Raw genomic sequence first — 20,140 nt, 5'->3', positions numbered from 1 at the left:
TTACATACGTTTCAGGTTACATAGGCTTCAGGTTACAGACTCCGCTAACCCAGAAATATTACCTCGGGTTAAGAACTTTGCTTCAGGATTAGAACAGAAATTGTGCTCCGGCGGCGTGGCGGCAGCGGGAGGCCCCATTAGCTAAAGTGGTGCTTCAGGTCAAGAACAGTTTCAGGTTAAGTATGGACCTCTGGAACGAATTAAGTACTTAACCTGAGGTACCACTGTATACTGTTTATAAAATAATATATACTCCATGAAGCAAGTACATAAGTTAATACTAATAAATAATAAGAATTAAATAATAAAAACTTCAGTTTATTACAAGAATCAGGCACACTGGATCAGCACGTCCTTCTCACTTGCAGAAGATTAAAAGGAGAAATAGATCAGTGTCTCATCAAGATGCTAATGGCAGCATACTCCAAAACTCCAGATGACTCCATTCAGTGGTTTCATGTACTTGTAGATTTAGTACTGAAAACCACTCTGTGTTTCTGTTTGAAAGATGGGATCGAATTTTCAATAATAAAACAAATAAATAAAAAATATATCCACTCCAAATGAATATCCAGCACTGTCCTACACAGAGTATATTGTTGGATGTTTACACAGGTATAAAACACTTAATGAAGTATTTCATCAAAGCTGCAATCCTGAGCCCATTTGCAGATATTGCAGTCCTAAATTTTTATATTTATATTTATATTCCACCTTTCCTCCGACAGGCACAAGGCAGCTTACAGCTAAAATGGAAACTGTCTAAGAACAGAAAAAAATAATAATTAAAAAACAATTAAACTTGAATGCAGCCTTGTGAATATTATTATTATTATTATTATTATTATTATTATTATTATTATTATTATTATTATACCACCCTTCATCCAAAGATCACAGGGTGGTTCACAGAATGAAAATACAAAATGAAAACACAAAATCCAAAATAAAGCAAAAGCAAAACAAACCAATAACCCCTTTCCCCCAGACACATTTAAATGGCCATAGAATGTCAATCAGCCTGGTTGAAACGAAACCTTAATTGGATGGTGACTATTTTTTCATTTTTTCATTTTTATTTACAGATCAAGTTGTATAAGTGGTTTATTGCAAAATGAAATACAGCTGCTGCAACCATTAAATCTTGAAGTTAGTGTTGAACGCAATTTAGCCGCTCTCTGGTATCATGAAATTCCTGACATTAAAATATTTGGACGTCTCAAGCCAATGAATGTAAGTTCTTAGTTGCAAAGATGTATATTCTTGCAACTATTGTCAATATGAATAGGAATTAAATGCAAGTTTTACCCCTGTCATTACAAATATCCCAATATTTCTTGCATATTGTGATTTAGCAGCATATAGTTTGTGATTTGCTGCAGATGTTACTTTCTGTGAATGTGAGGAGTCTCTTCCATCTGTTTATAGAACAGAACATTTGAATACAACTCAAAGGTCATCAAGATATATTAATTGCTTAATAAACATTGTTGTTTTGTCATCCAGGCATTTGTGGTAGGTTGAGGTGTATTGGATTGTATTTTTATTGCTCCTGTTGTTTTTGTTTACATGGAATTCAAGTTTGCTATATATGTTTTAATATTATTGTTTAATTTGTCTTTGTTTTAATGTTCCCCCGGGAGCTTTGGGTGAAGGGTGGATTATAAATATAGTAAATAAACAAGGTTTCCATATATGGTACAAATTTAAATAAGCAAAAATATTAGGTCTTCCAGACCACTTCTGTATATAGTACAAAATAAATAATTAGTGCATCTTTCAGTGTTTGCTTATTCTTGGTCCCAGATTCTGCAAGGAGAGATTGGAAGTGGGAAGTGTGCTTCATGTTTGTATTCTTTCCTCCCTTAATCCTTTTATTGCAGGGAAAATGAGCCATAGAGATACAATATTCAAATCAACACTCCATTTCAGGTTTATCCATGGACAGGGAAGGGAGTACATGAGCCCAAGATCTGTTCCTGGTGCCGCTGCCCCACCCCTTCACTTTTGAGGGCAAAGTATAGTTTGAACAGTCCAAGAAATGAGGAGAGGCAGAGCCTCAGTTTCAATTTTTCTATTATTTTGAAATTTGCTATGTATTTAATAAATATTTTCTCTGCACAAGCATTTGAATGTAAACATGGAATAAATTTTGATCCCCCCTCCCAATGCAGTAGCAGTGCATGAAGTGGTGGTGGAGGTGCATTTGCCAGGGCAGGATGGGGCAGGATGGTGATGTTGGAGCCCTCAGTTGGTGGTGACGCGCAAGTGCACACACATACATGGCAGCTGCAGGGTGCTGCCAGCCCAGTGGTCACTACCCTGCTCCATCCCTGCTCCTGCAAATGCAGCACTACTGATGCTGTTCTGCCCTCCTTGTCTGCAGCTGGTGCTCCTATACATGTTGTTGCTATTATTAAACTTAAGATGAATTTAAAATCCTTATTACATGGAAAAACCTTTTGATTCTAGAGGACCTGTAACATTTAATACAGTTATATATACTCAGCCTGCAATTAAGAGTAATCAACTTCTTTTCAAAGCTGATTCTGAGTCAGGATGATATAACAACTATCTTGAGAACACTGAATGAAAATTTGGGGGATAGCTCTGGCCCTCCACCTCCTGTACCGGAAAAAAAAGATGTACTGAGCATCCACAGTGGAACAGCAAGTGTTTCCCAGCATTCTGGAGGTATGTGTTTTAAAGCTGAAGCTACAGTTCAATTATCTCTTTCCTATAGAAGAAGTTATTAATTTAATTTAATAGTTACATGAACTATAATTTTTTGTTTTGAGTGAATTTAAGTGAATATCTTACATAAAACTCACTTGCAACATTGGGTCTTGATCTACATAGTTTTACTATTTAATTCATAGACAAATTTCTGTAAATGGGTTGGTGAGCAGTATCATCTACAGTTGGTACGTCATGGAGAGTTACACCACTTTTGCTATATTTTGACAGACCCGTATTTCATATATAGAAGCCTGCTCATATTAATCTTGGACAGTTTCTTTTGAAATAAATTGTTTACTTCCTTTTTAATGATCCAAACATTCTTTCTCACATGCTGACACACTGGGCACAGGTGTGTTTAACTCTCTCTATTGCTCAAAGGCAAGAACATACTCTCATCTCAGGAACTTCTAAGTAGTCCATTCCAGGAAGCCACCTCAATTACGTTACTGAGTTATTGTGCAAGGCAGTAGCTTAGTTATTTTGCCATCATTTCTGATTTTGCTTGTGTTGTTTTTCTGTTAGTTGTGTGTGTTCAGGACAGGTGATTTGTTTTGTGTGGCTTGTGCATGTTTGCCTCCTTTTGTGGGAAGGGATTCCTCCCCTTCCTGGAGTCATCACTTCAGTTTAGTCTGTGATTGTTTCCTCTTGCTAATACTTGCTGGTTGATAGCTTAATTTTCCTGCTGTAATTTCTTCAGTTGATTTCCCTAGAGTAATTTCTTCTTGAAATGATTTATTTCCTGTAATTGATTTAATAAGATTGGTTTTCCATAAATGATTGAATTTAATAATTAATTCAAGCCCAGTTTTGTGCTTTGACTGAAGGTAAGGCAGATGTTGGGTTATGGTGGGCCCATGAGGCAGTGGTCTTAGCCATAAGGGCATCTTGTGCTGCTTCTACCTTTGTTCATTCAACACTTATACCTTGATGATGTTCTAGATAAGGAGTGAGGAACCTCCATCTTATGGGCCAGTCTTGGCGCACCAGGGGTTCCAGTTCGGCTTGCACACCCACCTATCTATTAGCTGACATCACTGGTGATGTCAATTGATGGGCAGGAGGACAGGGTTTAATCCTGCATTGGCTATGTGTCCTGCTCCCAGCAGAGAACAGGATTACACAGCCAAGGCATCAGGATTTAATGCCCACTAACCAGCAGATGAGTTGAAGTTAATGTGCTTTTTAAAAGCACAGTTCATATGCTTTTTGGCAAGCAGGCAAGTGGAAGCACCAGGAAGGTGGGAGGAGTCTCACCACCCTCCCCTCCACTGCTGCTCACTTGCTTGCAGGAGAAGCAGCGCTTCCACTTGGAACCACGGAAGCTGCCTTAAAGCACTTCTCAAAACAGCTGTTTGAAGTACCCACACCCTTATAACTATACTTCACAAAAAAAGTATGCAGATTGGTGGGCATCATCACTTGCTAACCTTTTTACTCCTATAGACCAATATGGAATTATTCCAAAATTTTCATTCTCGTTCCTTGCCATGGATGCTCCTTCTCTATCAGTTCCTCTGTACATTGTAAGTTTTGGTTCCTCATGGCAGTGACATCTGCAAAGGAGTATGTCTGAGTTGAATGCTCTGTTTGTGGCAAAACACCTGCACACCTTTCTCAAACCTGAGTAGTGCTGAGGATGTACCTTCCTTCATTCGAAAGGTCAGTTCTTCTTTCCATCACCAAGAGGAGCTCATCCTTCCTATCTTTTGCCCTTCCTCTATCCACCACATCAATCTCATGGAATCCTTTTGAAAATCTACATTTTTCAGACTTGTCCCTTCAGTTAAACTAAATCATTTGTGACCTTTTTACCATTGAATTACAATAAAGCAGTTGCAGCAGCTGTGGCCTTTTCCATTCACTCTCTTCTTTATTAGGTTTGTAGGGCTATTGCATGGACTAAACCTAGTATGTTTACCCACCATTATAAAATGTTTTTGTGTACATCTGATGAAGTGGCATTTGGGAAGCAAATACTGCAGAATGTTCTTTCTCTTAGATAACCCTCCCTATTGTTTCTGGTCAGCTTTGGAGCATCCCTGCTGGGTCCAGTATGCCAGGGTCCCTTGGGGTTATCTGAAGGGTGTGTCTGCAGTCTGTTATCCTAGACCCAGGGCCACATACTAGACGTGCCTAAGCTTTCTGCCATGTTCACATGTTTTGCTTGCGGGTGGGTGCTGTGTATTTCTTACTTATCTAGCTTGGCAAAACATGCTTCCAGAAATGGGCTGCTTAAAAGTTCCTTCAAGATCGGGGGGAACTAAATCCACGTGAGTCCAGTATGGGCTGGACCTGTTGTGTGTAAGGAAAACAACCTTAAGAACCCTATAGCCTATACAAAATCAGTTAACTGAATAACCATGTGTTAAGCAGAGTGTTTCATAACTGTCAGTCTGGCAAACTTATTGCTCTGGTGATGGTCATTGATGGCAAAATTGTTTTATTTACATTCATCTAGTTACGTTTCTTCTCTTTCAAAATGCAGTGCATTAGAGAGTATAACTTTTTCTTTTTTCTTATTATGGTAATTATAATTGTGTCTTATGTTCCTAATGTTTATAGCTGGAGTAAGAATAGTGACATCTGCTGTTGTAGAAGCACGTTCCTCAGTTAAGACTAAAACAGTACTGAAACTGGACTTCCAGATTGATTCCCTGACTCTAGTTTTGTACAGTCCAAATTCCAACCAGGTAAAGAAAACATAATTTTCTATAAAATAAACTTGGTGGGTTGGACCCAGATTTTCTGCAACTGGCTAGAGATATGGGAGGAAACAACTACACCTTCAAACCTGGAAAATAATATTTTATAGGTTTGTACTAAAGTGGCAGCTAGATGCTGCCAATTGAGCAGAAATAAAATTTGGGGTTACTGCGAATACTTTGCATGAAATGAGTAGTTCAGTTCTTTTGGCCTGAATCTTGATTGGAAGAGGTCCAAATGGTCCACATCCTCCAGGAATGCCTGGAGTTGTTAAGCATCCACCCACTCAATCACTTTGCTCAGGAATGGAAGATTTGAGACTAGGCAATAATTGGTTTAATAACCACTTATTTAAGGGGGTCCAGGAAGACTCCCTTGCAGAGGGAAGCATTCACCACCCCATGGTGCCCATTGCTCAGTCCTGCCTGGCTCGCTTTTATGAGCCGGGATGAGCAAGGATCAAGGAGACAGGTGGTGTCTTGGCACCTGCCCTTACAGCACTCTTGTTAATACACCAGAATACAAGCTAAATGGTTACTATGGAGGGAATGGCAGCAGGTAGGATAGCAGAGTGAGCAGGGGCACAGTCCCAGTAAAAATAAAAATGAACAGAGTATTGAAGTGTTTTAAAACTAGCAAGTTTTTTTATATTGTGACAAAAGCAAGCATATCCCAATAGGGAACTTTTCATTAGGGTTTTCTTCATAAGTCCTGGCCATTAATGTTTATTTTCAAATGGAGCCTTTGCGTGTATCCGTTGTATGAACAAGAAGCCATGGGTATACTTTGGTACAACAGCATATATGTTGTGCAAATCACTTGCACAAAAGTTTGTGAAACTCCTTCTGGTTGCAATTCTTTCAGTCCAACATTATATGATTTACTAATTAAGTTTTGATCTGATTGCAGTAACAGAATTTGTATTTTTGCAGAAACATTTTCTTTAATTCATGCATTAAACTATGCTTTTTCTTTTCATAGCAGCCTACAAATCAGGGTGAACGAGATGGTCATTTGAAACTTGCAGAATTTAAACTGTTGTTAATATCAGCTGCTGTCAAAATGTTGTCAGATGGGTCAATGAATGCCTCAGTCAAATTAACAAACTGCACTTTAGATGATAAACGACAGACAGTCCAGAACGCTACACCAAGGTTGGTTTTTCCTCAATTTTATTTTATTAAATCAAAAGAAAAACAAATAAAAGAATACTAAATTCTAGTTTATGACACCATAGCGATAGTACATAAAATACATATCCACTTTCATATTGTTAGCATATAGAGTTTGTATGTAGCAACTGAAATTAGTTAATTGAAGTTTTGCTTGGAGCACATCTTTAGCTGAAAGGTATTTTGACTGAGACTTGGTATAAAATAAGAAAGCTTATGTTTATTAAAGGAAGTACATTCTTGATAGGGAATAATAATAATAATAATAATAATAATAATAATAATAATAATTTATTATTTATACCCCGCCCATCCAGCTGGGCCTCCCCAGCCACTCTGGGCGGCTTCCATAGAAACCAAAAATACAGTAAAATATCACACGTTAAAAACTTCCCTGAACCGGGCTGCCTTAAGATGTCTTCTGAATGTCAGGTAGTTGTTTATCGCTTTGACATCTGCTGGAAGGGCGTTCCACAGGCTGGGCGCCACTACCGAGAAGGCCCTCTGCCTGGTTCCCTGTAGCTTTGCTTCTCGCAATGAGGGAACCGCCAGAAGGCCCTCAGCGCTGGACCTCAGCGTCCGGGCAGAATGATGGGGGTGGAGACGCTCCTTCGGGTATACTGGACCGAGGCCGTTTAGGGCTTTAAAGGTCAGCACCAACACTTTGAATTGTGCTCGGAAACGTACTATCTAGTTGAAGCTAGGTATCTACAAAAGAAACAAAAGAAGCCATGCTTGCCTCTTTGTTCTCAGAAGATAAATTCCTTTCACCTCTAGGTTCAGAGAAGGAATTTGAGGAGGAGCAGGAAGTTGTAACCTGGATGCAACCTAAGATTTATCCATCTAAACATCAGAGAGAGAGAGAGAGAGAGAGAGAGAGAGAGAGTGTGTGTGTGTCTGGGAATCTGGAGATCCCCTACTCTATCTGTCTTAACCCATGCAAACCGTTCTCAGAAACTGAGATGAATGCAAACGTCTAGCACTTATTAGTACCAAAGTGGTTATTGTCATTAAGAACACTATTGGTCAATGTAATGCTTTTCTAATTATAGTGTTTGCTCTACTAACTTGTCTTTCAGAATGGTAGAAATGAAGCGTGAATCTGAAAAGAAAGTCATGATGGATATATCTTATAAGCAGGCGAGAGATGGCAACACTGTTCTTGACACATTTGTTAATGAGACATATGTTTGTGCTAGCATAGAATTTCTTCTTACTGTTGCGGATGTATTTCTAAATGCTACTGCTGAAAGTGCCGCTGCACAGAAAAACTTCAAGCAAACTTTGGCTGTGAAGGAACAAGGTAAGTGATCAGTACCAGGACACTGCGGGTGCAGACTGAAAACCTGGTTAATTATGAGTGTGGTGGAGTCTCCGTCTTTGGAGGTCTTTAAGCAGAGGCTTGACAACCATATGTCAGGAGTGCTCTGATGGTGTTTCCTGCTTGCCAGGGGGTTGGACTCGATGGCCCTTGTGGTCTATTCCAACTCTAGGATTCTATGATTCTATAAGTATTTCTGTACTGCCATATCATAAATATCAGGGCGGTGTACAACAGTAAAACATAAAACACTACAAAAAACAAAACACATAATCATTAAAGTGACTAGCTGATCAATTTTAAACAGCTGCAAAGGCCTGTTAGCAATGCTATTTTTCTAGAAAAAGAGGTGCTGGAACTCAGCATGAATGCCTCCCTCGTTCTCTTAGCATGGCAATGGAGCCTACCTGAGAGGAGCCAGAACTGAGTTCTGGTGAATTCCAGCTGGAAAAAAAAGCCCTGCCTGTTAGCATGAAAAGGTCTTCAAGGGACACCTGAAAGTCAAAAGCAAGGATGTCTGCCAAATCTCTGCTGGAAGAGTATTCCACAACTGTAGATACGGGCTGAAATGTTACTTTTCTGTCTTTCCTAATAGAATCACCGTCTATCTCAATTTCTCCCTTCGGTTATAACTTGGTATATGTTAAACTCACTACATGACACCCCAACCCTTTTATTTTCATGTATTTCTACTTTTACATTTTATCTATCTTGGAGGATTCTAAGTCTTTATTTTTAAAGTACCACAAGGCTTATATATGATAAAAATAATATGAGATACAAGATATACATCTTAATTGTGAGAACGATCTTAAACATTAGGAGGAACTTTATGACGGTAAGAGTTGTTCAACAGTGAAACAGACTGCCTCAGAAAGTGGTGGACTCACCTTCATTGGAGGATTTTAATCAGAGGATGGATGGCCATCTGTCAGGGATTCCGTAGCTGTAATTTCTGCATTTCAGGGGGTTAGAATAAATTATTCTTTGGGTCTCTTCCAACTCTACAGTTCTATGATTCTATCATCAAAGGACTGGTCTTTTGCTGCTAAATTAAAGCTTTCTATAACTCGCTTTTTATAGCTAAAGTATGTGATAGTTAATTTAAATTGAATTGAATTTAGAGTGAGTTTCTGACTATATAGTCTAAGCACATCTTATTTGGCAACTGACACCTGAAGCTGACCCATTCTTCTATCCCATTAGCGTTCCTTTCTCTCTGTTCATGCGCTCCTTTTTCCCTCCCTGGATTCCAAACTTCTTTCCCTCTATGTAGTTTCAGAATAATTAGAAAAAAACAGTATTTTATTTGATAAAAACAAATCTGTTGTGGTGCTGTAGTTTATCCTGACAGTATGGCTTTGGAAAAAATGTTGTTTTCCTCCCAGCTGTCTGAGAACAAATTAGTAGGCTTTTGTAATCTCAGTGTGTATACAGCACATTAAATCAGGAAGGATGACTTTTACTTGCTTTCCAGAAAGTAAGGCCATTTTATCCAGTGGGGCTTACCTCTGCATAGCATTGGAATCCCAATCTGTGGTTGTCATGGTGAAAACTAAAGCAAAACAAGTCTTTATTTCACATTAGTAAATCCAGAACACTTTATTCAAAGCCAGTAAAGGCTAGTAGAATAGAATATCAGTGTATTGTGTATAGCCAGAGGCCTTTACAATGTACAGCAGAGGATAAGAACAAGGCTTTCCTCTGGAATCACACAACATGACCTGTAAAAGTTTACAGCATAAGGTTTTAAAATTAGGAAGCATTAGCATATCTAGAACGGAGCTTCTTAGCTAGCAGAGCAAATTTGGCTACCAGATGTGTAATTTGAAGATCTTTTTCAGCTAAGAGTTCGACTGTCACTTCCTGGGGGGGGGGGTCGGCCTGAGAAGCAGTTAAGAATAGATGATTAAGAATTTTAGCTGGGCATTGTATATAAGGAGCAAATCAGCAGGTAATGCATGATATCCTTGAACTGATTGCATCCATAAATGCATTCGCTTTCCATATAGGGAATTCCCAGGTATCTCTCCCCTGTTAGCCGCCCTGAGCCCGGCTTCGGCTGGGGAGGGCGGGATATAAATAAAATTTATTTATTATTATTATAAATATGCTGAGGGCACCTGTTGGAACCTTAGTTCAACAAACGTCCTACGCAGCTGCAGGAAATTCAGTGTCTCACAGTAATGGGACCTTGAGAGGTTGATCTTGATTTGGGAGGTACCAAATAGAATAGTGGGCAGCTATAATGGATGCTCTATCTTGACTGGCATCCTGGTTGAAGATCCAGGCACCAGAGGCGAAATGCTCCTGCAATGAGGGGGAGGGCAAACTCTGTAAGGGCTTCTTGAGGAGAATCCCTTGTGCAGCCTCCCCTGCTGGGCAGAGGGGGATCTTTCCAGATTTAATGGTAACTGATCACTCACTGTGACAACAGGCCATATAGTCTAGCATTTGTTCGTCCACTGGGGGAAACAGAATGCTGGACAAGATAGACCTTTGGTCTGATTCAGCAAGGCCGCTCTTAAAATATTAACATTGGAATCTATCGTCATTTTTACTTAAAAGCAAAGACTAGGGATGGATTGATGGTTGTGAAGTAAAATTGGATTAATTTTACTAAATGTTGCATTTTTAGTTTCTGTACAACCGGTATCCACAATGGAAATAAATGTCGTCGTTAAAAATCCTGAGATTGTGTTTGTGGCCGATTTAACAAGAAGTGATGCTCCTGCACTGGTGGCTACAGCACAGTGTGAAGTCTCCATGAAATATGGCCCTGAAATGTATAAAATGACAGCTGCTGTTAAAGACATAAAGGTGAAAGCCTGCCCTTTTCTTCCAGAGATGAGAAAGGGCAGTATTACTACGGTAAGATTATAAGATGTGCAGTGCTATGCAGATGTAAATTAAACCTGTGCTTATGGTATATAACAGGATGCAACATAAATGAGTAATATTAGAGTCTCTTAAGACAATTGTTACATTCTATAGTAACCCATAGTTCAGTGGTCCTTATCTGACCTCCTATCACTGCAATTGAAGAGCTGCGAGAATGTTGCAGTCCTGCTGCTGCATTTGCACCTCATCACTCTGTCGTGAAGCTAGTGATAAGAGGTCAGGTAAACAACACCACCCCACTGACTGCTACTGGTCACATGTAAGGACAATACCTGTACACTATGACTTCTATGGAGATGTGCAACTTTATTTGATTACAATATAGATAAGATTACACTTCATCATGCATACTGTGCAGTGCTGAGGGGAATTGCACTTGCTTGTTCTGAGTCTGCACCCACATCGCAGACCATGAGCTTGGTGCTGCGTGTTCAATTCTCAGTCTAGCTCAAATTAACAGATAAATTACATGAAAAGGATAACAAAGACTTTAAAAGAGAATGGGAACCATTTACAACATACAGTGGTGCCTCGCAAGACGAAATTAATTCGTTCCGCGAGTTTTTTCGTCTAGCGAATTTTTCGTCTTGCGAATCACGAATTCCCATAGGAATGCATTGAAAATCAATTAATGTGTTCCTATGGTCAAAAAAAGTCCAAACAAAGCCAAATTTGGTACAACAAGAGTTTATTAAGTGCTCTTTAAAGTCACACATACTGTAAAGAGCATTTCAAAAATTGAAGGAACAATAATATAAGTTTCTAAACATGACAGAAAAACATTTAAAAATCAACAAAGTGTACAGTACATTTTCTAAGACTCTGGGGGACAACTCGAAGAAGGTTCCTCTTCCACTCTTTGCTTCTTGCTGAAGAACCTGTCCATGGTCTGCTGCTTCATCCGCCTTTTCAGCACCTCCCTGAAAGGCGACATGACCCTCGTATCAAAAGTGTTCACAAGGTCATGTGCCACATGCTTGTCAGGGTGGTGCCGCTGTGCAAAAGCCTGCACATCCTTCCACTTCAGGCAAATGTCCCTCAGTTCTTTGGAGGACAGCTGTTCCTCAGTTGCTTCCTCCTCTTCCAGCAAGGCCTGCTCCTGCGCAGCCTCTGCCTGCAGTTTGACCAGCTCCTGGGTGGTCAGCTCGTGGTCGTGCTCCTCCACCAGCTCGCTGATGTCCTCCTCTGTGACCTCCAGGCCCATGGTCCTCCCCAAGGCAACAATGTCCTGCACCACTGTTGACTCTGGTGCATCAGAGTCACTTGGTGCCACACAGTCCGGCCACAGGCTGCGCCAAGCGCAATTCAAATTTCTCTGGCTGATCCCGTCCCAGGCCGTGGTGATCATCTTCAAGCAGGTGACGATGTTGAAGTGGTCCTTCCAGAATTCCCGCAGGGTGATGGTGGTGCAATCAGTCACCTCGAAGCATCGCCTGAAAAGCTCCCCCAGCCCCTCCCCAACTGTTGCAAACCCCTCCCCTACTGTTCCCCCAGCCCCTCCCCAACTGTTGCAAACCCCTCCCCAACTGTTCCCCCAGTCACCCAGCACACAGAAATTCAAATCCAGAATTTTTTTAAAAAAACAGCAGAGTGGCCCAATGGTCACAGAAAATCATAAAAATGCAGAAAAAAACCACACAAGCTTCCAGATTCCTGCAAACCCCTCCCCAACTGTTCCCCCAGCCACCCAGCACACAGAAATTCAAATCCAGAATTTTTTTAAAAAAACAGCAGAGTGGCCCAATGGTCACAGAAAATCATAAATATGCAGAAAAAAAACACACAAGCTTCCAGATTCTTGCAAACCCCTCCCCAACACAAAGTCCTTGAATTCCAAACACCCCAACCCAAAACCCCCCAAAAAAGTTTTAAAAGCTTAACTTACCAAATGGCTGCAAAAGAAGTTTTGGAAAAGCTTCAAAAATCACCAAAGTCTTTAAAAACCTCAAAAAAGGCTACTATGTACACTGCGTTCTATGAGTTGCTCCTCGAAGTCAAGTCGCAACTGTATTAACGGTGTTAAGAAAAAGGAAACAAACTTGCAAGACGTTTTTGTCTTGCGAAGCAAGCCCATAGGGAAATTCGTCTTGCGAAGCAGCTCAAAAATGGAAAACCCTTTCGTCTAGTGAGTTTTCCGTCTTGCGAGGCATTCGTCTTGCGGGGCACCACTGTATATGGAGAAACAACATAAAGAATTGGACTTACTGGCAGGGTTTGAATAAACAAACACAATTGAACATAACAAAAAGTTAAGATTATATTGGGAAAATTTTGGGAAACAACACGCAGGGTGAGTAATATGGAAATAAAACAAAATGGGAATATGAGGGAAGTCCAGGGCAGGAAGGGGGGAAATATGGAATTTTTTTTGAGAAATATTGTTAGAGGATGTATACATGGAAAAACCAATAAAAAAATTTTTTAAAAAAATTCTCAATCTAACTGGAATTTGCTTGAACAGCACCATGTTGTGTGCTTGTATCTCCCTTCCTTCTAGGCAGCTACCCATAGATAAAGAAATTTGTCAAATTTTTTACAAGTTAGGATGCCTGCATTTGTTTCACAGACTCCTGTTTTGCATAGGAAATGTATATGATATTCACTGTGCATTTAGAAAGCATTTTTAACTGGCAAATTTATATTTTTCAATTTATTGTGGTTTATATCCAGATATTGCAGCCCTGTGACCTCTTCTTTGAGATGATACAGTCAGGTGGAGATCCTCAGAAAGCTGATCTGTCAATTAAATCCCTCACAATTAAGGTACATTTAAAATTGTGTCTGGATTCATCCCTGGGGAAAAAGATGGTATTTTTTGCCTTTACAGACCATTTTATACATGTCCTTACACTTTTTTGTTTTTCAAGTTTTGAATCCATCATAAGACTAAGAAGTCCCTTGGAAAACTGAACAAATAAGTTACTCAGAGGATAGTATTACATTGTTTCAGTCCTTCCACTGCCAATTTCAAACATATAATCCTATTTGCATACCTATAATAATACTATATTTGTATTTCTTCTAATATGTAGTGATTTATTGATTAACTAAGTCAAATTAGAAATACATAGTTCTTCATTTGAGAATAATCTTTTTTTAAACTTAGGTGACGCCAATTATCTTAAATACAGTAATAACCATTACATCAGCACTCTTCCCAACAAATGAGACTACGGAGAAAGACATTAGTCCAGTACCTCCAGATATTTGGGATCAGAAGAATATTAAAAATCTAAAAATGTGGTTTCTTGAAGAGTCAAGTGAAAATAAAGATCCTGCTTCTGTAATTGAGTTGGTCCCCACAGGAGAGACGATGAAAATGAGAATTGAAACTGTTGTCATAACCCTTGAAGCTGGGGTTGGCCACAAAACAGTGCCAATGCTATTAGCAAAGTCATCATTTTCTGGAGAAGTTCGAAACTGGAGTAGTCTGATCAATCTCTCTTCTCGTCTTGAATTAGAGGTGGGTAGAGTTTTGTTCTGTTATGGAAGAAAAAGGCAGACATTTAAAGCTGTTTTGTGAGTTGTGTCCACTGCGCAGAAACTGTTAGAAACAGTATTTGCATGTTGGGTGTAATAGTTGCCTAGCTACTTTGGTAGTAAGAGTTCAGCTTTCCCTACAACATTTCAAATTTGGTAGCCTTTTGGCATCAGATGACTACTGAATAATCTAAAGCACAGTATTTAGTAGTTCTGTCTTCAGATATCACATTGTAATGTATCCTCCTTGGCCAGAAAATATGGATTCAAGGTATCACACAGTTGTATAGGTCATTGTGATGTCTCAGTGCATTAGGGCAACATGGCATTAGAGTATCTTTCACATATTTCCTTGTCCCCTTGAAAACACATGGAGGGATCAAGCTGGGGTTATAACTTGAAATATAGTGTGCTGTTGTGAACGTGCCCACCAGCTTTCACAGGTAGGATTTAGTTGGGAACAGTGGCACCACCTTGCACTGAAGATTGAGGGCCCATTGTCACGTGTGCGAGGCACACTTGTGACGCACATGTGACATGTGCTTGTGACATTGCACACTCGAGAGAAAGCTGGGCACTGCGGCGTACAGCAGAGTGCCCCGCCATATTCGGAGGGTGTGGGGTTTCCGCCCCTGAAAATGCCTATGTATGAATTTGTTTTATGTGTGAAGATCAGTGCATGCTAACAACAAACAGTCTAAACAGTAAGGCGCTATTCTGATGGCATGAGTATCACAATGACCGGTATATTCTTATCTTATCATTCATCCGCCTTCACAGCCGTTGTCACATAGCGCTTGTTATCTTCTGCCTGTTCTGCCATTGAAGACTTACTGGATCATTCTTTCTTGCTCCTCCCCTTTGACCTTACTGCAGTGGGTGACCCTACTGGGAGTATGAGACTCCCGATGGCTTCGCTCACAGGGATGATAGAAACGTGCAAGCCCATTCACCATGACAAGGTGGTGATCCCATGAGTGAGAGGCTGGGCGCTGCACCAAGCTGTGTGCCCAAGCACACCGCGGTCAGGAGAAGGATGATCACAGTGGCGCTTTCCAGAGCACCAGCACCCTGCACATTGAGGGGGCCCAAAACAGCTCAGCCTCCATGAGTCGGTGCCCCTGGTTGGGAAGCTTCTGTAGGCATGGCCAATGCTGAATATCTTTTTAGAATTAACTTATTCTTAAGATATTTTACTGCTTTGGGATATAATTAAAACCAAATGTGTTACTCTAAAGCAGAGCTTTCTGAACTGTGTTGGCTGCAGTGTGTCACACAAATGCTCCCAATTCTTTTCCTGGGGCTCGAAAGGGATTAGTTCAACTTCCGGTTTGCTATTAAAACTGAATTACTGTATCACGAAACAATGTATGTCTAAAAAGTGTGTCACCAACATTAAAATTTTTGAAAGCCTTCTCTAAAGTTTTTCCTCCAGTTGGGCAAATTAATAATATAGGAATAGTGATTGTCATACAATAATAGTCCATTGAGTTTTTAATAATGTTTTTCATTTTCATTACGTGCTACAAATGGATATCACTCATTGTACAGATTAATTATGTTTTGTATTTTTAGGTACATTATTACAATGAGATGTTTGGTGTTTGGGAACCATTGCTTGAACCACTGGAAGTTGAAAACACTGATGAATTCAGACCTTGGGTTCTAGAATTGAAGGTATACTTTTAGAAATACAAATTCATTTTCGTATAGGATAGATGGACTTTAATGTTTGAATAGATGTTCTTCTTTCTCTATTTTATATAATATTTCAAAATATTTATTTATTTCCATTTATTACTCATTTCCAATATAACATATCAGAATGATTTAACAATAAAAACATAAACAAGTTCATATTTGTGATCCTGCAAACACATATACCGTATATTTCGCTCTATAAGACGCACCTAGTTTTTGGAGGAGGAAAACAAGAAAAATATATTCTGAATCTCAGAAGCCAGAACAGCAAGAGGGATCGCTACACAGTGAAAGCAGCAATTCCTCTTGCTGTTCTGGCTTCTGGGATAGCTGTGCAGCCTGCATTCGCTCCATAAGACGCACACACATTTCCCCTTAGTTTTTAGGAGGGAAAAAGTGAGTCTTCTAGAGCAAAAAATATGGTACTTAAAATTCTTCATAATATGAGAACAATAGTCTTGTACCTGTTGTCACTGGGTAGAAATATATCCTCACTTAAGAGGTAAAACATGGAAAGTCACGCCTGTCTTTGAAGCAGTTTTAAAGCTGCATCCATTACTATGTACTGAGGAACCTGACCGAGTTCTGTTTTAGGCTGGAAAGAGTGATGCTGAAAATTTGCTGCTTCAGTCTACTTCATGTCATTTACCAGGCTGCAATTCAGGAATTATGTATTTATCATGCTTTATTCTGTCCTTCCTCTTTCATGTAGCGTAGACACACTGCACACTGTATGCAGTAGGAGCCCTGCAATATTAGTTCTGCCTCTCCACACATACCATACCTGTCAAGATGCTGAGCTTTTCTAGTATATAAATTAGTTGGAACTGAGGTTATGAGCCAGACTATTATTTAATGTATTTTTCACTTTTCTTTCACTATCTTTAGTCTTTAGGATTCACAGATACTTGAAAAGTTATGTATGGACTTAATTTCAAACTCATAGCCATGGAGGAGAGAACAGCTTCTGCCTGCCCACATTTTCAGTGTGCACAACGGAGCCCATTATGCCACTAGAGCACGCACGCACGCACGCGCACACACACGCACACACACGCACACACAGAGACACCCCACCTCTGAGGCTTAGCAAAAGCAGGTAGAGGGGCACCTTCATTGTATCCAACATACCAAGAGTCTGGATTGCTGTGCCCATATTGCAAATGTTCTAAATGGCATCATCAGCTTTCTACATCTAGTATTAATTTTTCCTCTCTTCCCCTCCCCTTTTTCTTTTAAAGATGAAGAAAAAAGCCAAGAAAACTTTAGTTGAATCAGTTGCTGAAGAAGAACAATACAAAGTCCCAGAGTACAAGACAGTAATAACTATTTTTTCTCAAGATCAGCTGAACATTACATTGTCCAAATGTGGTCTACTAATGTTGAGTAACCTCGGCACGGTAATAAGACTTCGATTTTTGCATCTGTGACCTAAATAAAGTAATATGTTCAATTTACTGTGGTGGACAATGAAGGCACTGGATTGGGTAATTCCCTCATCACGTGACGCAGGCAGGAGCACAGAATTGTGGGAGGCAGGCTCAATCTCCTCTGTCACGTGATGAGCGTGTTACCCCATCCAGTGTGTTCATCATCTATCTTACGAATCTGCTCTTCAGGTCTTTCTTTTTTTAAAAAAAGGTTGTTAGTTAATTCATTATTTCACATCTCTTTTTTGGCTAGGCATTTGCAGAAGCAGCTTCACAAACTTCAGAAATCTCCAAAAAAGACCAGGCCCCCTTTGTATTAATGAATTCCTTGGGAGTCCCCACCACTGTCTTGCCTAGTGACTCCTTCAATGTTCTTAATGTTGACTCAAAGGGGAATTCATTTCATCTTGAAGATGGGCAAAGTCTAAGTATGGAGTATGTCAGAACTAAAAGTGATCAAGACCAGTTTACAGCAATGACTACCCTAAGCAGCAGAGTATTCTACATCTGGCTCAGTAAGTAGGCATAGTATGTATTATTTGGTCTCTATAAATAAATAAACTTTGCTTACTGTTAGGTCAGCAGTGGAAATTCCAGTCCACCTGCTGGACCTGTCTATCCATGCCTATAACCAGGGCCAAATTTAAAAGTAGAATTGGGAGCACACTCTAAGTTCACTCCTGATTCTTCCCTTCCAGCCACTGGTAGAATTTGGTGTCTTTTGAATTCTGTGGTGAGAGGAAAAGGCACCAAATTCAAGAAGTGCTAAATTACACCAGAAAGGAAAAATCAAGAGTACACTTGGAGCATTTTCCCAATGCTTCCTTTACACCCACAGCTTGTTCAAGCTGCATGGCTCTGCATTAGGTATAGTGATGAAGTAATAACTAACAGCTTACTTTAAAAAGTACATTTTAATTTTGAAATAAACTTTTTAAGGACATTATGTCTACTTATGTGGCCTGTCTCTATATTACGTCATTCGATATAATGTTTTTTAATCCAACCAAACATATTGTTCCCTAACAGACTATCCTCCCCCAGATAGTTCAGTGAACATTCATATGTATGCCAGGAACAAATTACATTTTACTTTGGAGATCTGTGATTGAATCTATTGATTTATGTTTTTCTAAGCACAGCTAGAATTGGATTGAAGTGAAAGGAGTATGTTAGCAAGTTGAGGGGCAATTTGTTTTGGGAATTTTAACACAACAGGAAACAGACTAAGTGTTAGCATCTAGCACAAATTAGTGAACATAGGAAATGTTATCTACTTTCCCCACAACAATACCCCACCTTTAATGGACATGTTGATATTTTCAAATTTTATTTTTCAAGGCAGGGTGCTCTCCTTTCTAGTACAGGTGGCCACGGATTTGATTTTTTAAAATAGCAACAGCACAGGTAAATAGCTATCCTCCTTTCAATTACAAGGACAGAATATTTCACTAAAAGCACTGGGTCCGCACTGGTGTGAGCATAGAACTAAGAAGAAAATGAATTTTAAAAAAAAACTTTAAAAGACCTCAGTCCATTCACTTCAACCGATAGTTTTCTCTGGATGAAAGTCCATCAAGTGGGAGTTTGCTGCCCTCTAATGTATGAAAGCTGAAAATGCATCAAATTCAGAGAAATAGATACCTCTGCTTGCTTGCCAGTTCATTTTCAGGTCGTTTTCAGCAGTTTCATTTCAATACAAGTCAGTGTATTGCCTTCTGTTTCTAGCTCCTCAGAACCACTCCACTACAGAAAAGATTCCTCTGACAAAAGTGGGACGAAGTCTTTACAGAGTAAGACACAATGACTCTGGTGTTGTGAGATCTGTAGTTTGCCAAATTGACACCACTGAGGGGAGCAAGATGATAACAGTGCATTCTCCTATTCAGGTAAGCTTTGCTCACTAAACATGATACCCCAGAGTTCATAAATTAAAGGTTTCCCCCCCCCACCTAGATTATCAAGAGTTTCATTTTCATCCTATTGCTTGGCTGAGTAAGGATATATTTGCTATGTGCAGATACATTTTGATATAGAGGTGCTTTCAACCCAACAAACACATATATACTAAAGTAGAACACACCTTTAAGAGAGCAGTACCCTTTGTCTTCCTGCACAGTTGAATAGGCCCTCTGTTGGTGGTGGTCTTTGCTTATTAGTGTGAAAAAAGAAATTTTAGCATTTTATAATATGCACTGTTATTTTTCCGTATAGATAAAGAATCATTTTTCAATTCCCTTGAGAATATTTGAAGATGGAAAATGTTTAGGAATGGCTCTACCAGAGGATGAATTTAACATACCATTGACCTCTTACAGGTGATTTTTAACTTCCTTTTTATTTTTCTCACTTCATTACATATTATATGAATGCTGACCATCCAGCTAATTTAAAATATATATAGTTATAGTTTAATACTATTGCTGCAGCAATATTCTATAGATAAACTGACTGTTTATTGGTATGCTGCCTTCCTCATAATTTATTCTTTCCAAACAGAACATGGTTGAAGTTTCACATTCTCACTAGTTTGATTCCACTTTAATATTACCCACTCATTATGGATTTATTGAAATGATCGATCTCTTCAATGCATACCTATGGAGAAGTTGAACTAACTTGTCAAACAAATGTGCGTGTTCCTGGAGCAACTATCACAGCCACTGAAATCTTCCTCAAGCCCTGTTGTT

At 39.5% G+C, this 20,140-nt stretch overlaps 1 protein-coding gene across 5 annotated transcripts in view; it reads left to right on the top strand.

Moving 5' to 3' along the window:
• VPS13A (vacuolar protein sorting 13 homolog A) overlaps window positions 1-20,140 on the top strand; it is a 148,429-nt gene that overhangs the window by 77,313 nt on the left and 50,976 nt on the right. For 3 of the 5 annotated variants that reach the window (XM_053409055.1, XM_053409057.1, XM_053409059.1), the window contains exons 34-46: window positions 1,086-1,233; window positions 2,544-2,694; window positions 5,305-5,432; window positions 6,427-6,599; window positions 7,697-7,920; window positions 10,577-10,809; window positions 13,510-13,602; window positions 13,946-14,302; window positions 15,895-15,996; window positions 17,262-17,420; window positions 17,704-17,965; window positions 19,179-19,339; window positions 19,665-19,768. In XM_053409055.1, the coding sequence (XP_053265030.1) occupies window positions 1,086-1,233; window positions 2,544-2,694; window positions 5,305-5,432; window positions 6,427-6,599; window positions 7,697-7,920; window positions 10,577-10,809; window positions 13,510-13,602; window positions 13,946-14,302; window positions 15,895-15,996; window positions 17,262-17,420; window positions 17,704-17,965; window positions 19,179-19,339; window positions 19,665-19,768 (2,295 nt within the window). The remainder of the gene's footprint in view (window positions 1-1,085; window positions 1,234-2,543; window positions 2,695-5,304; window positions 5,433-6,426; window positions 6,600-7,696; window positions 7,921-10,576; window positions 10,810-13,509; window positions 13,603-13,945; window positions 14,303-15,894; window positions 15,997-17,261; window positions 17,421-17,703; window positions 17,966-19,178; window positions 19,340-19,664; window positions 19,769-20,140) is intronic. The other 2 variants (XM_053409056.1, XM_053409058.1) reach the window with 1 other exon arrangement.

The sequence above is a fragment of the Podarcis raffonei genome, chromosome 11, assembly GCF_027172205.1.
Source record: "Podarcis raffonei isolate rPodRaf1 chromosome 11, rPodRaf1.pri, whole genome shotgun sequence".
Taxonomy (NCBI): Eukaryota; Metazoa; Chordata; class Lepidosauria; order Squamata; family Lacertidae; genus Podarcis; species Podarcis raffonei.
The sequence above is the reverse complement of the archived record's forward strand: the minus strand, read 5'-3'. Positions and strand labels throughout refer to the sequence as shown.